This window comes from Pelobates fuscus, chromosome 11 (assembly GCF_036172605.1).
Source record: "Pelobates fuscus isolate aPelFus1 chromosome 11, aPelFus1.pri, whole genome shotgun sequence".
NCBI lineage: Eukaryota > Metazoa > Chordata > Amphibia > Anura > Pelobatidae > Pelobates > Pelobates fuscus.
Window position 1 is genome coordinate 18,788,397 of NC_086327.1, and position 16,144 is coordinate 18,804,540.

Below are 16,144 nucleotides of genomic sequence, written 5' to 3' on the forward strand. Positions count from 1 at the left end.
AGACATAGAAGCCTTGAATTTATGTGAAACTCACGTTAGTGTTTTTGTAGATAAATCTTTTGGAACATTTTTATACTTATTATAGAAATACCTATATTCAATAAAGTTGTTATAGTACCAGGATAGTTAATCTAATTGATTTTTTTTTTCTTTGTGTAAAAAGACGCAAAGAAAATGTCTCATGACAAGCTTTTCATTACAAATTTTTATTTTTGGTATCAAGACCTGGTTTAATATATCTGACATTAGTGTTTAGCCCCGATGGCATCACTGTGGGATTTTGGCTCTATAATATTGCTGGTTCTGTTTACTGTAGAGACATGACACCTGGCCAACCAGGCAAATTTCGGGGATTATACATTTTGACCATAAAGCAGAGTAGAAGAATTTTCCCAATTTGGTTACTTTGACCTAAATCATATTATTCCCCTGCTGGGTCCCCATGCTCCCTGGTTCAGTGATTCAACCCACGTGCTATGACTAAACCACGCTGTTTTTTGTGAATTCCAAGCAGTTTATGCAGAACCGCAGCACCGGGCCCATCCCCACAACGTGACCTCAGTGGATGCTTTTACAATTCCCATTCGGATGCCTAAATATAGGTTAATTGTTTGGAAATGGCTTTTAGAATTGAAGTGCTATTTGTATACACAAGTCTGAAAGTAGAAATTAAATAGGAATATATAGCGACACAGAGAACGTACATTAGCTTCACCAGAGGTGATTAGGACTAAAGATGGTTTATTTAATGAACAGTTGTAGAGAGTTGATATCAAACAAGCACAATGCCCAGGAGTCGGATACAGATAAGATGGAGATATTTTACAGTGTGACTGTTCTAAATTAAGGAACTGGGTTTGCTATGTGGGATGCCTCTCCTGAACTATACATAACACAGGTACAGTTTTTGACTGCATCCCATTCTGGCTTTCCTGATTTTAACTGCCTCCACTCCATGGACCCGACTGCCTCCACCTCGCTCCTCGCTGATTAGGTTTGTGCTTTTTAAATGCCAATGCACAATTACGGTGGACCAGTTAGTTTCTACATGCTGCTTCAATCCATTTTCTTTAAGAATATCATTAAGTTCTTTAACCCCTTAAGGACCCAACTTCTGTAATAAAAGGGAATCATGACATGTCATACATGTCATGTGTCCTTAAGGGGTTAAACATTGTATTTGTCCAGTGATGCAGAATTTTCATTTCATTAGGGTGACTGTCCTTTGTGGTGGAGCTCCTCCGAGCCGCACGCGGTTGTTTTGATACTCCAGTCCTGGCAGGTTCTATAATACGATGGGGAAAGAATCTGTCACTGAGCCAGTCTTTCACTAAATGTATTTGGATATAATTATACAGGCACTTACTGAACTGGCTGTAGATCATTAATCTGTTGACTTTATGATATTATTTTCCCATAGACTTCCTTTGGAGAGCACCATCAATCAGTTCTACCTCTGCTAAACTTGCAAAACATTCCTTCATTAAAGGGCTTGAGGCGTGGAAATGTGCTTGAGTGTTTTATAACATGTAGTTTGTGCTTTGGTTTTTTTTTAAGAGACAAGGGACAGATTTAAATGTCAATTCAAGATTGTATTTACCATCCCATTTAGTAAAATGTGTGGTTAATCACTTATTCTGGAAATTTCATACTGTCCACACATTGAGGTGGTTCTAAACATGGTAAACGGGGGGACAGGGCTGGGCGTGGCATGTATGTGACACACTGACCACTAGTTGATGTGATAGAGAGGTGGCCCGTGCCAAAATGGATGTACGTCATCCTGTCATGTACGAAGGGTTGCCTGTGCAGAGGGTGGTTTGATTTAACAGAAAAATGTGGATTCACGTGTGTCTAACGATGCCATTGTGATGGGCATATGGAGATTTTTCTCTGGTGTTCCAGATCCAGAACACGAGACAACAAAGGCGAGACAGTGTGACAGGGCCCAAAATTGTCTGCAGTGAGCAATGGCAGCCAGTCCTAAATTAACTTCCCGCAACAGTGGTGTCCCCATTCCTCAGCCGCCTCCAAAACAAAACTTTGTATAGATATGTGTTTACAGTGTCATGGTTGAGCTCTGCGTGGCCGACAAGTCAGAGAGAGAGGGCGGCCGGGACTATTTTTGCTTAATTCACATTCAAAACAAAGCTTTTGGACAAATGTGTTTCCAGGATGTAATTATAATGCTATTAAACGTCTGGTCGTGTGACCTGTGAACCTTCAGCTGTTATTCCACTACAACTCCCATTACTGCCATCTAGAGGCACTATGGCAACCTTCCATACCTTAACAGATATTAATGGGAGTGAAGTCAGGCGTCTTATCTTCAAAGCACCTGTGTAACGCAGACTTGTGACTAATCCATCCAATTTCAAACTGTTCCAGCACTGAGCCGGATATATGAGTGAGCCATTAACGTAGCATACTGTATGTTTAACAGGTGGGGCAGTGACAGCTCCTTCTATCCTGCCAAATTATGTCTAGGGAAGGAGGACATAAAATACTGTTAGGAAATTATATGTAGCATTGCTACAATGTTGAGGCACACCCTGTGCCTGTACAGTGGGAGAAATTTAAAGACACTTACAAGGAAGATGTATGAACCTATGTAGGCTACTGCAATAGTAGCTGATATTTAATAAACAGCAAACTCTGACCCTTTTTGCAACCAATGGCTATAGTATTTTATAAGAGCTGAATCTATCTCTCATAACTGGTAAGCAATGTTCTCATATATGTCAATTGGAGAATTGCTATTCAGGATGTCTGTTTACAAATTGTAACAGAATTCAGCCACAAATTTGCTAAACTTTCATCAATATTACAAAGTTTGGTACTCATCAAATTGCGTTCCAAAGTCAAAACTATTGTCACTAACTGAACAAACCCTTTACTATCTGCACATGAGCATTAAATTATTTGCCACCAGATAATGTAACAGGTGTGCCAAAAAACAACTAATTATTGTATTTACTTAAATCTAATGTGCACCTTTTTTGGAAAATAAAGTCTCCAAAATTTGAATGCGCATTACATTCGGGGCAAAATGCGAAAAATTTTGGTGAATTGCAATCCACCGAACTTCATTCAGGCATATTCACACAGGCAAATTTTATTCCGGCAAATTCACACAGGCAAATTTTGTTTCTGAAAGAGGGCTTAAGAAAGAAAAGACTTAACATGTAACACTAAAATTAAAATACCATCAATGATACTGTGGTATATGGCAATAAACATTTTCATTGTTGCACAATGCTGTATAGTAGTATCTTCTTTTATTAATAAATTCGCCAGCAAAACATTATTCCGCTTCCAGGTTGAAAAATGTGTGTTGGTGGATGCCATTCTTTATTCACTCACAAGCTTTACATTTCCCTCAATTGTGTAACTTCAAGAGAGTACTGAAATCAGGATCTCATCTCATGGTTGGTCTAGCTACTGTGGGGAACAATAGAATTTGCATTGACGTGGGGAGAGTTGAGTTTAGTCTTTCACCATTTTTTGGTAATAATATGTTTTTTGGGGGGTAGAATATTTTTTTAATGAATTATGAGAATATTCTACCCAAAGAACCATATTAGTAGCTTGAGAGAGCACAATAAAGATGCCATTTATTTGTTAGTTGGACAGATTTCAAGAGAACCCATCACAATTGGTTTTGTTTCCAAAGTACCTCCATGTACTTGTAGATATTGTAAACAATGGTGAACAGAGAATGACTCCTACTTAAACTGACCCATCGCTAAAGTCTTTTGGAAGACCAATTCTTTGCCAGGAACCAACATGATTAACATATTTTAGATATTCTCACAGTTAGATCCTGGTCCAGGTAGAAATTCTTCAATGACTAATGAATGATCATTCTGTTTTCTTTTATTCCAATACAGCTGTTTATGTGGGATAATTCATTAGCGGACTGGCGCATTGCTGTGAATGCCAAAACATTAGCCTGGATTCTCCTGGAGATTGCTATATGTGCTGTTCACCCCTTTCCATCTGAGCGGCAGTGTGATGACACAGAGGAACTGCACGAGTCTTCTGAATATCAGACACCGCCCTTCCTCTCAAATCTGGACTTTTTGCTGTCTATCTTCATGTTTCTGCGAGTTTATTTGTTGCCCAGGACTATGCTCCTCCATAGCCGGGTCCTGGTGGATGCATCTTACAGAAGCATTGGCTCTCTCAACAAGATAAAATTCCAGTATCAATTTGTGATGAAGATTCTGATGAACACTTGCCCAGGTCGTGTCCTACTGATACTCACTGGAAGCCTATGGATCATCTCTTCCTGGGTTCTGTCTGTGTGTGAGAGGTCAGAAATATAAGATTTGACTTATGTGTATATGTGTAGTGTGTTGCGTCTTTGGTCAAAGATCGGCCATTTATCACAGATGATATATCTACAGTTTTTGAACAAAAATGTGCATATGTTGAAGGTTTAACATGATTAACCTATTTACAGAAAAAATGTCACTCCTCGAGAAGTGAGATTTATTTGTTTTTTTCAGCTCAATAGAGGCTATTTCAGAAATGTAACTACACTGGACATTCTCCGAAGGTTCCTCAGGCAATAATTTGTGTTTGGTTGTTGACAGAGAAATTCCATACAAGTACTTGTGCACTTGGTGTTGAATCACGCTGTGCTGTACGCCTGCACATGTAATTTGCACAGCACCGCAAAGACTAAATAACCTGCATATAAATTAAAATATCAATAAATCTACAAATAATTAATTTAAAAAAAATAAACTAAATAGCTAATATTTAGTTTGCTATTTGGTTGTGCTAAAATTTTAGAAGTGACAGTTCTCTTTAGGGTTGATTTCCAAATCAGCATTTATTTGTTGGTTTACAGTGTAAATTAAAAATATCACTGCAAAAACTGATAAACAAGTTAAAAGTTGGAGCATCATTTGAGTAACACTGTAATAGTATTTCATTAAACCAGAACACAGTGTCATTAAAGTGCTGTTTGTAATCTTCTTACATATGTGGGCATCTAGGATTACAGGTTGGACCTGTATTCTACATGTTGTGGACCATAACTCCCATCATATGAGTTACAATCTTCAAACAGCACCTCCATTGTCCATGAAGGTTGATGGTCTACCACTTTAATGCCGCACTGTCTTAGACCGGAGAATGTGGAACCCATTGCTGTACCCAGCTTGTACCTGCACATTTAAATACAATGTAGCCATTGAGTTGCCCTTATTAAACATTCAAGTGGGGAATCACAGCAAAGAACCCAATTTCCTGACAATTATCTGCCAAGGACCTTAGAACATCGATTCCACTTAAATGTATTTTTAATCCAATGGACGATATAGTTTTGTTATACAGACAACTAAGCAGTGTATGCTAACCACTGACCATTTGCTCTATAGGGAGAACATTAATGGGACTGGTAAACTAACCAACGCTATGTGGCTGATCCCTATCACCTTTCTAACGATTGGCTATGGAGATATTGTACCATACACTGTGTGCGGCAAGATGGTGTGTCTATGGATTGGAATTATGGTAAGATCAAAGAACATGATTTTGATAAGTTTTTGAGAAGGGGCAAAGAAGTTATGTGTAATGGGCAGAAGTTAAGAGTCCCCCTCCTCCCATCAGTTTTCATATAGGAATGGTTAATGGGGTCAAGCAAATTCATGGTTCTGGTTTGGGCCCTGGGTCGCATTATGGTTAATCCGGTTCTTGGGGTAATAAGAAGGGAGTGTTATAATCACTAGAAAAAAATATCCAATGAAAATAGATAAATTGGTCAAAATATGCAAAGACAGACTTAATTTGCATATGTCAAGTTTTGAGATATTTTGAAGAAATTAGGGTTAGGACTGTCTAGTCCAGGCATAGGCAACCTTTGTCACTCCTGATGTTTTGGACTACACCTTCCATGATGCTTTGACAGCATTATGGGTGTAAGAGCATTATGGGGGATATAGCCCACTACAACTGGAGTGTCAAAGGTTGCCTAACCCTAGTCTCATGAAAAATGGCCTTATATTAATGACCCAGTTTCCAACAAGTGACCAAGTTATTTAAATTACTGCTGATACACTCTTAATTAAGAGCAAGCTTGCCGTCATGAGTCAAATTTTCTAAAAACGTGGACGTTTAAGTACTAAACTAACAGGGTTATTTACGTTACTGTGAATTGCTGTGGATTCAAAGTGAAGTCAGCTATGGTTTTCGATTTTTTTTTTTTAAATGTAAAATCTGGATTTAAATTTACTTAGAATGTCGACAAATCTAATCGTAAACCCACAAACTTTAATTGGATAAATTCTTCGTCAGCTATGAAAGTTCAACTTTTTTACCCTAAAATGTGAAATTCACTTCGATTTTTTGACAACCCACACTTCAGTGACTAACCCTAAGAGCAAATTGTTTCTAAGCTTACTGCAAAACACAGAACAAGCCATTAAAAGAACACTCCAGACACACAAAGTATTACAGCCATTCATTTTTTTCAACAGTTTATAAAAGTATCGATTACAATAGAAACATTTTAACTTTTATAACAGGCTGCCGAAATGCCAGGTGAGTTTTTCACACGTCCAATAGCTCCACGGAGCTAATGGAAGTGGCAGACATGCTCTTAGAAAAGCATGGAAAAGCTGCAATTGAACGCGTGTTTTTTTATTTACTCCCCCCCCCCCCAAAAAAAAAAAAAAGAAAAACACGCAGAAGAAATATAATATATATATATATATATATATATATATAATATATATTTTTGGGGGTATGTCTAATAGTGAAGACAAAAAAAATCAATGTAGGGATACTTTAATGAAGTTAAACATATTGTTATGCTCTGGCCTGTTAGAATGACCTAATCCAAGTAGTTCATAAATGTCCCTTAATTACAAAAGGAGGGGGTATGTTGAGATTGTCCACTAGTGGCTGTGTATTGAGAAGCTAGCTCCCTCTAGTGGTAGATGCATAAAGTGCAGCTTATATCTTTTGAAATTAACACTATGGCACTATGGCATTAAAAATAAACATTGACTCCAAATTCTGGAATATTATGCTGTTTAGTTAGATTTCGGAAGCCGCCCTTACTAACCCTGATCGAGCGGCAAGATAGTCTTCTTGCTGCTGCTCCACCCTGGCCAAGAAGATCCCAGCAGTTGGAAAACTCCTGGGCACATTTAAAGGTTTCCGTTGAGAAGCATTGGGTTTATACCCAATAAAATACTTCTCATGGCAATGCACTGAAAGCAGTTCTTCTCTATGGAAATCATTGCATTGTGCTGTGAGTGAGTGCTCAAAGCGAGTAAGGAGGATCACTCTCCCAGCTGTCTGAATGATAAAAGAAAAAGTGCCGCTTTAAAACGGCAAATTTCTCTTTAAATCCGCAGTTTCATGAAATAGTACAAAGGGGGCATTCTCTTAACACCTAAAGCAAAAATGAAATGCAAAATCTTTGTCTGAAACAGCTAAGCTGTGATTATAAAGGAGGCAGGGAATTTTCTGCCTAAAATGTGTTTAAAATTCACGCCGATTGTTGGTTTAGAGCAGGGATAAGCAACCTTCGGCTCTGCAGATGTTTTGGACTATACCTCCCATGATGCTTTGCCAGCATTATGTGTGTAAGAGCATTATGGGGGATGTAGTCCACAACATCTGGAGAGCCGAAGGTTGCCTATCCCTGGTTTAGAGAATAAAACCTCAGGGCTGACTTTACCAACACAGAACTGAAAAACCTCAGCTACACATTGACTTTTTTTTTGCTTTGATTTTTCAATCTGGATCTCAATTCACCAGAAGCTTACAACTGAGTCCAGCGGTCCCGGAATATAGAACCCAACACACATTACCTTGTGTTATAACTTTGCCATTCCCCTATTTTCAGTATTAAGTAGAAATGCTGCTTCGTGTTTTGCGTTCTTGTAATTTTGTTCTCTGGCTTTGAAAGGGTTACAGTAAGACAGCTGAATGGTCTAGTCCAGAATAGCTAGAGCGATCCGATCCAATCCACTGACAGGGCTATTTACTAAAGTGAAAATTTAAAGGGAATTTCAAATTTAAGGTAAAAATAGCCAAATCGGAAACATTCTCTAAGTCAACTTTGATTTCAGTTTGGCTACTCTGGCCTGAAACTTTACATTTACTTTAAATGATCCTTTATTGATGAACCCTGTTAATATTTCTTACCTTGTGCTGTGACACCACTGTGCATCACAGCAACTCTGCCTTTATACCTGTGAATCGGGTGATGTACATATGATGAGAGAGAATCTGGACAAAAAATTTACTGTTTGGTTGGGGTGGGGGTTACATTCTTTTCACAATCCTAATTTTCTTTTACAGTATATTAATGCCATGAAACCCTCAATATAACTATGTGGCTCACCCTCCCTTGTATTTTAGGGTGTTGGCTGTACGGCTCTCATAGTTGCTGTCGCTGCACAGAAGCTGGAATTTACCAAAGCGGAGAAACACGTCCATAATTTCATGTTGGATATACACTATATGAAAAAGGTAATTTTTCAATCAATCACTAGAACTACCTGAATTCCAAACTCCAGTCTGTATAAATGGGCTGCCAAGTTTGGAATAAGGGATGGCACAGAGGGTGGTAGGTTGGGCTAGCTTTGGTGCAGCAGCAGTAGCATTCATCCAGCTCCATAAAATGTTCTAGAAATTGACAGAATTTTCTCCTGCAGTCACTACGGCAGAGGGTAACACTGTGCTAATTCTGACTCTTACATACTGCCAGTTAATACCTTTAAGGTATACATACGCCTATGGATGATTTCGTGTTTTGGGGAGCTGCCTGGTCATCAGGAACCATAACAGGACATACATCTTGGACTATGGAGAAAAAATGTAGATATTGACCAAGGAGAGTAAAGGCCAAGGGATTCACTGTCTTTACTGACCAGAGGAGGCTTACCCAACTGTTTGAGCTATTAGGCTGTTTTAGAAGGATCAGATGTTGCTAAATATCTACTGCCATATTTGACCACCACCTACCACTGATACGAACTTTGCAAGGTTTGAGAAAATAGGTTAAATGGGAATTGTAAAAAGATCTCTAAAAATACATACAAAAGTCCAAAAATAAATAAATAAATAAAAAATACCAGGTAGCAAGACACAGTCTAAGAGTAGTAAAATTCCATCTTCCAATATTCATAAAAGTGCTTGTAGGACAACTTTGGTCAATAGCAGCATACGAAAAAGAACACAAACAGGGGGAGACCAATAGTGCAATATGATAATACACTGGATAACACACAACACTAAAATGCCAACTCACATCTGGTGGAGCTATGACCAGCTCTGGATAAAACAGCATGCAGTGGTAATATATCCCCACTTGCAGGATATTCTTCAGGAAACAGTTCACAGTAAGATGACAACGAGGAACATATGAAATGACAAAAGGAGGCCAATAGTGCAATATAGTCCTTTTTTTCATTTCATATGTCCCACTTCATCATTTTACTGTGAAATATTGCCTGAAGAATATCCTGCAAGTGTGGATATATTATCACTGAATGCCGTTTTATCCAGAGCTGGCCATAGCTCCACCAGATGTGAGTTGGATTTTTAGACCTCTGTGTTGTGTGTTATCCAGTATATTATCATAGAATGTTTCTAGCAGCACTTAGAAGCAGCTGCCAAGCAATATTAGCTAAGCTAATATCTACAACCATTATATACACTTTTACAACCCCTAAGAATGTAACATCTGAGTGGGCTTGTGCTTATTTGCAAACAATAGCAAACACCTAACTAATTAATTCAAGTTCCTTACCAATTTTAACAGGAAATATAACCTTGTTAAATCTAAAACCTTTTCCTAGATGACTCTTACCTGTAAAAGTAAAAAGAAAAATTCATTAGACTTAAAGAATCAATAAAACTCTCCAGAATATCTCCAAATACACTTTGTAGCAGCACTTAGAAGCAGCTGCCAAGCTATATTAGCCAGGCTAATATCTACAACCCTTATATACACTCCTAAAGGCACCACCCCCTAAGAATGTAGCCTGTGCTTATTTCTAAACAATAACAAACACCTAACTACCGTATATACTCGAGTATAAGACGAGTTTTTCAGCACATTTTTTGTGCTGAAAAACCCCCACTCGTCTTATACTCGAGTAAGTGTCTGTATTTACATTGCCATAATACAGACAAGGGGCTGGCAGAGAGTGTTTACTTACCTTTCCTGCAGCTCCTGTCAGCTCCCTTCTCTCTCCTGTGTTCCGGTCAGCTCCGCGCGGCACTCACCGCGAGACTTGCAGAGGGAGCTGACCGGAACGCAGGAGAGAGGAGGGAGCTGACAGGAGCTGCAGGAAAGGTAAGTAAACGCTCTCTGCCAGCCCCCTCCACTGAACAGCCGAATGGTTCTTATCTGCCGTCACATTCTATGTTTCTATGTGATGGGGATAGGGACACAGGAGCTGAGGAAGGGGACAACGACACATACAGAGGAGCTGGAGAAGGGGACAATGACACGGAGATATTGGGAAGAAGACCAAGAGAGACACAGAGGAACTGGGGAAGGGGACAATGACACACAAAGGGGCTGGGGGGAAGTAAAACACACAAAGGGGACGGCTAGAGAGACACAAGTGGGGTGTAAGACACAAAGGGGGAAAATGGAGGATAAAGTAAACTAAGGGGGTATATACACTAAGAGAGATAAGACATTCAAAATTTCACAAGAAACACAAAAGGGGGGTTAAGAGACACACAGGTAAAAAATTAATTATATTTCTAACAGACTCTAATGGATGCAGAGACAGCCTCTGTTAGAGAGTGCCCTTTATTATTATTAATACTGGAATTTATAAGGTGCGGGAAGTGTTGTGGGCACATTCTGGTGCCGCAGCTAGTGCTGTGAGTGTGTCCTAGTATTGTAGTAACTGATGTGCATGCTCCCTAGTGCTGTGAGTGTGTCCTAGTATTGTAGTAACTGATGTGCATGCTACCTAGTGCTGTGAGTGTGTCCTAGTATTGTAGTAACTGATGTGCATGATCCCTAGTGCTGTGAGTGTGTCCTAGTATTGTAGTAACTGATGTGCATGCTCCCTAGTGCTGTGAGTGTGTCCTAGTATTGTAGTAACTGATGTGCATGCTCCCTAGTGCTGTGAGTGTGTCCTAGTATTGTAGTAACTGATGTGCATGCTCCCTAGTGCTGTGAGCGTGTCCTAGTATTGTAGTAACTGATGTGCATGCCCCCTAGTGCTGTGAGTGTGTCCTAGTATTGTAGTAACTGATGTGCATGCTCCCTAGTGCTGTGAGTGTGTCCTAGTACTGTAGTAACTGATGTGCAAGCTCCCTAGTGCTGTGGGTGTCCTAGTACTGTAGTAACTGATATGCATGCTCCCTAGTGCTGCATAACTGATGTGCATGCCACCTAGTGCATCCTATCTAGTGCTGTGAGTGTGTCCTAGTACTGTAATAACTGATGTGCAAGCTACCTAGTGCTGTGTGTGTGTCCTAGTATTGTAGTAACTGATGTGCATGCTCCCTAGTGCTGTGAGTGTGTCCTAGTACTGTAGTAACTGATGTGCAAGCTACCTAGTGCTGTGTGTGTGTCCTAGTATTGTAGTAACTGATGTGCATGCTCCCTAGTGCTGTGAGTGTGTCCTAGTATTGTAGTAACTGATGTGCATGCCACCTAGTGCTGTGAGTGTGTCCTAGTACTGTAGTAACTGATGTGCATGCCACCTAGTGCTGTGAGTGTGTCCTAGTATTGTAGTAACTGATGTGCAAGCTACCTAGTGCTGTGAGTGTGTCCTAGTATTGTAATAACTGATGTGCATGCTCCCTAGTGCTGTGAGTGTGTCCTAGTATTGTAGTAACTGATGTGCATGCTCCCTAGTGCTGTGAGTGTGTCCTAGTATTGTAGTAACTGATGTGCATGTCCCTAGTGCTGTGAGTGTGTCCTAGTATTGTAGTAACTGATGTGCATGCTCCCTAGTGCTGTGAGTGTGTCCTAGTATTGTAGTAACTGATGTGCATGCTCCCTAGTGCTGTGAGTGTGTCCTAGTATTGTAGTAACTGATGTACATGCCACCTAGTGCTGTGAGTGTGTCCTAGTACTGTAGTAACTGATGTGCATGCTCCCTAGTGCTGTGAGTGTGTCCTAGTATTGTAGTAACTGATGTGCATGCCACCTAGTGCTGTGAGTGTGTCCTAGTACTGTAGTAACTGATGTGCATGCTCCCTAGTGATGTGTGTGTGTCCTAGTACTGTAGTAACTGATGTGCATGCCACCTAGTGCTGTGAGTGTGTCCTAGTATTGTAGTAACTGATGTGCAAGCTACCTAGTGCTGTGAGTGTGTCCTAGTATTGTAATAACTGATGTGCATGCTCCCTAGTGCTGTGAGTGTGTCCTAGTACTGTAGTAACTGATGTGCATGCCACCTAGTGCTGGGAGTGTGTCCTAGTACTGTAGTAACTGATGTGCATGCCACCTAGTGCTGTGAGTGTGTCCTAGTACTGTAGTAACTGATGTGCATGCTACCTAGTGCTGTGAGTGTGTCCTAGTATTGTAGTAACTGATGTGCATGCTCCCTAGTGCTGTGAGTGTGTCCTAGTATTGGAGTAACTGATGTGCATGCTCCCTAGTGCTGTGAGTGTGTCCTAGTATTGTAATAACTGATGTGCATGCTCCCTAGTGCTGTGAGTGTGTCCTAGTATTGTAGTAACTGATGTGCATCCTATCTAGTGCTGTGAGTGTGTCCTAGTATTGTAGTAACTGATGTGCATCCTATCTAGTGCTGTGAGTGTGCCCTAGTATTGTAGTAACTGATGTGCATCCTACCTAGTGCTGTGAGTGTGTCCTAGTACTGTAGTAACTGATGTGCATGCCACCTAGTGCTGCGAGTGTGTCCTAGTATTGTAGTAACTGATGTGCAAACTACCTAGTGCTGTGAGTGTGTCCTAGTATTGTAGTAACTGATGTGCATGCTACCTAGTGCTGTGAGTGTGTCCTAGTACTGTAGTAACTGATGTGCATGCTCCCTAGTGCTGTGAGTGTGTCCTACTATTGTAGTAACTGATGTGCATGCTACCTAGTGCTGTGAGTGTGTCCTAGTACTGTAGTAACTGATGTGCATGCTCCCTAGTGCTGTGAGTGTGTCCTAGTATTGTAGTAACTGATGTGCATGCTCCCTAGTGCTGTGAGTGTGTCCTAGTATTGTAATAACTGATGTGCATGCTCCCTAGTGCTGTGAGTGTGTCCTAGTATTGTAGTAACTGATGTGCATGCCACCTAGTGCTGTGAGTGTGTCCTAGTACTGTAGTAACTGATGTGCATCCTATCTAGTGCTGTGAGTGTGTCCTAGTACTGTAGTAACTGATGTGCATCCTATCTAGTGCTGTGAGTGTGTCCTAGTACTGTAGTAATTGATGTGCAAGCTACCTAGTGCTGTGTGTGTGTCCTAGTATTGTAGTAACTGATGTGCATGCTCCCTAGTGCTGTGAGTGTGTCCTAGTACTGTAGTAACTGATGTGCATGCCACCTAGTGCTGTGAGTGTGTCCTAGTACTGTAGTAACTGATGTGCATGCTCCCTAGTGCTGTGAGTGTGTCCTAGTACTGTAGTAACTGATGTGCATGCTACCTAGTGCTGTGAGTGTGTCCTAGTATTGTAGTAACTGATGTGCAAGCTACCTAGTGCTGTGAGTGTGTCCTAGTATTGTAGTAACTGATGTGCATGCCACCTAGTGCTGTGAGTGTGTCCTAGTACTGTAGTAACTGATGTGCATGCTCCCTAGTGCTGTGAGTGTGTCCTAGTACTGTAGTAACTGATGTGCATGCTCCCTAGTGCTGTGAGTGTGTCCTAGTACTGTAGTAACTGATGTGCATGCTCCCTAGTGCTGTGAGTGTGTCCTAGTATTGTATTAACTGATGTGCATGCTCCCTAGTGCTGTGTGTGTGTCCTAGTACTGTAGTAACTGATGTGCATCCTATCTAGTGCTGTGAGTGTGTCCTAGTACTGTAGTAACTGATGTGCAAGCTACCTAGTGCTGTGAGTGTGTCCTAGTACTGTAGTAACTGATGTGCATGCTACCTAGTGCTGTGAGTGTGTCCTAGTATTGTAGTAACTGATGTGCATGCTACCTAGTGCTGTGAGTGTGTCCTAGTACTGTAGTAACTGATGTGCATGCCACCTAGTGTTGTGAGTGTGTCCTAGTACTGTAGTAACTGATGTGCATGCTATCTAGTGCTGTGAGTGTGTCCTAGTACTGTAGTAACTGATGTGCATGCCACCTAGTGTTGTGAGTGTGTCCTAGTACTGTAGTAACTGATGTGCACGCTCCCTAGTGCTGTGTGTGTGTCCTAGTACTGTAGTAACTGATGTGCACGCTCCCTAGTGCTGTGAGTGTGTCCTAGTACTGTAGTAGCTGATGTGCACGCTCCCTAGTGCTGTGAGTGTGTCCTAGTACTGTAGTAGCTGATGTGCATGCTATCTAGTGCTGTGGCGGTAGCTTTGTGTGCAGTCATTTTTATTTTTATAATTCAGCTATAGTGCCTTGATCATGTGTGTATGAATAATGTGGTGCATTGAATAGTGTTAACATTAAAACAGATTAGAAATTACAACACTCAAATCAGACAATAGCAACTTCTTTTATTAATCTTTTGCATCAGGTTTCTTGAATCTTTTCCAAGCCTGCGCTTTATGTGATAATGACTATGCCCCTTCCCTTCATGATAGTGTCAAAAAGAGGCAGAGCATGGATGTCATTACAATTATGCCCACCTCCCCCCCTCCCACCCCCCGTTAAATTTTCTGCGGACGCCCATGTACTCACTGGTTCTTTAACTTTGTGAAGGCCAAAACCTACACTGCCTGGTTGTAGGAACGCCCATTTATTGTATTAAGACATTTCAGAATGTTCTGAACACATTTCTTAAAGGGAGATCTCCTGTGGGATTGTATTATTTGGAAGGCGGAACTAGCCATGAAGCTGGGCTATAAATACAGGCCGAGTCCTGGAGACGGAGCTTTGTCAGAATAGTTCTTATCCAGACGCAGATCTGTGTGACTGGCAGAGTTTATTTTACATTCACACAATGGCGCGGTGGGAGGGAGGGAGGGATGTGTGAGGTCACATATCTTTTTATAGGTGGATCACAAGGTATGAGCTTCCTTACAGGAAGTAATTAAGATTTCCATACAGAAAAGCAAAGTGTATGTATCCTGTAATGGCTAACTCACAAAAGAAAGTTACACAAGTGAGCCGGGTTATCCCTCTCCTGTTCCACCTGCCATGAATAGGAACTCCCACCAAGCTCAGCCAAATGAGTGCTGACTGTGATGAGACTTGCAGTCTATAGTGGGTGGAATAATACAATGTGCTGATCTCTGCTTTACAATCTATTAAAGGGACACTGTAGGTTCTGGAACTGACTCATATCATTAAAGGGACACTATAGTCAACAACTTTAGCTTAATGAAGCAGTTTTGGTGTATAGAACATGCCCCTGCAGCCTCACTGCTCAATCCTCTGCCATTTAGGAGTTAAATCCCTTTGTTTATGAACCCTAGTCACACCTCCCTGCATGTGACTTGCACAGCCTTCCATAAACACTTCCTGTAAAGAGAGCCCTATTTAGGCTTTCTTTATTGCAAGTTCTGTTTAATTAAGATTTTCTTACCCCCTGCTATGTTAATAGCTTGCTAGACCCTGCAAGAGCCTCCTGTATGTGATTAAAGTTCAATTTAGAGATTGAGATACAGTTATTTAAGGTAAATTACATCTGTTTGAAAGTGAAACCAGTTTTTTTCATGCTGGCTATGTTAATCATAGCCAGGGGAGGTGTGGCTAGGGCTGCATAAACAGAAACAAAGTGATTTAACTCCTAAATTACAGTGAATTGAGCAGTGAAATTGCAGGGGAATGATCTATACACTAAAACTGCTTTATTTAGCTAAAGTAATTTAGGTGACTATAGTGTTCCTTTAACCCCTTAAGGACACGTGACATGTGTGACATGTCATGATTCCCTTTTATTCCAGAAGTTTGGTCCTTAAGGGGTTAAAGTGGTAATAGTGTCTAGGGTCCCTCGGCGCTGTCTACCATTTGGTGTTAAACTATTTTTTAATGTTTTAATGCCAAATGAGAGTCTCAAGCTCCTCATACTCCCTGTTCTGCTTG

At 40.7% G+C, this 16,144-nt stretch overlaps 1 protein-coding gene across 4 annotated transcripts in view; it reads left to right on the plus strand.

Moving 5' to 3' along the window:
• Positions 1-16,144, plus strand: part of KCNN4 (potassium calcium-activated channel subfamily N member 4) — a 63,124-nt gene that overhangs the window by 39,518 nt on the left and 7,462 nt on the right. For all 4 annotated transcript variants that reach the window (XM_063437186.1, XM_063437187.1, XM_063437185.1 and 1 more), the window contains 3 exons: positions 3,891-4,315; positions 5,391-5,526; positions 8,386-8,496. In XM_063437186.1, the coding sequence (XP_063293256.1) occupies positions 3,891-4,315; positions 5,391-5,526; positions 8,386-8,496 (672 nt within the window). The remainder of the gene's footprint in view (positions 1-3,890; positions 4,316-5,390; positions 5,527-8,385; positions 8,497-16,144) is intronic.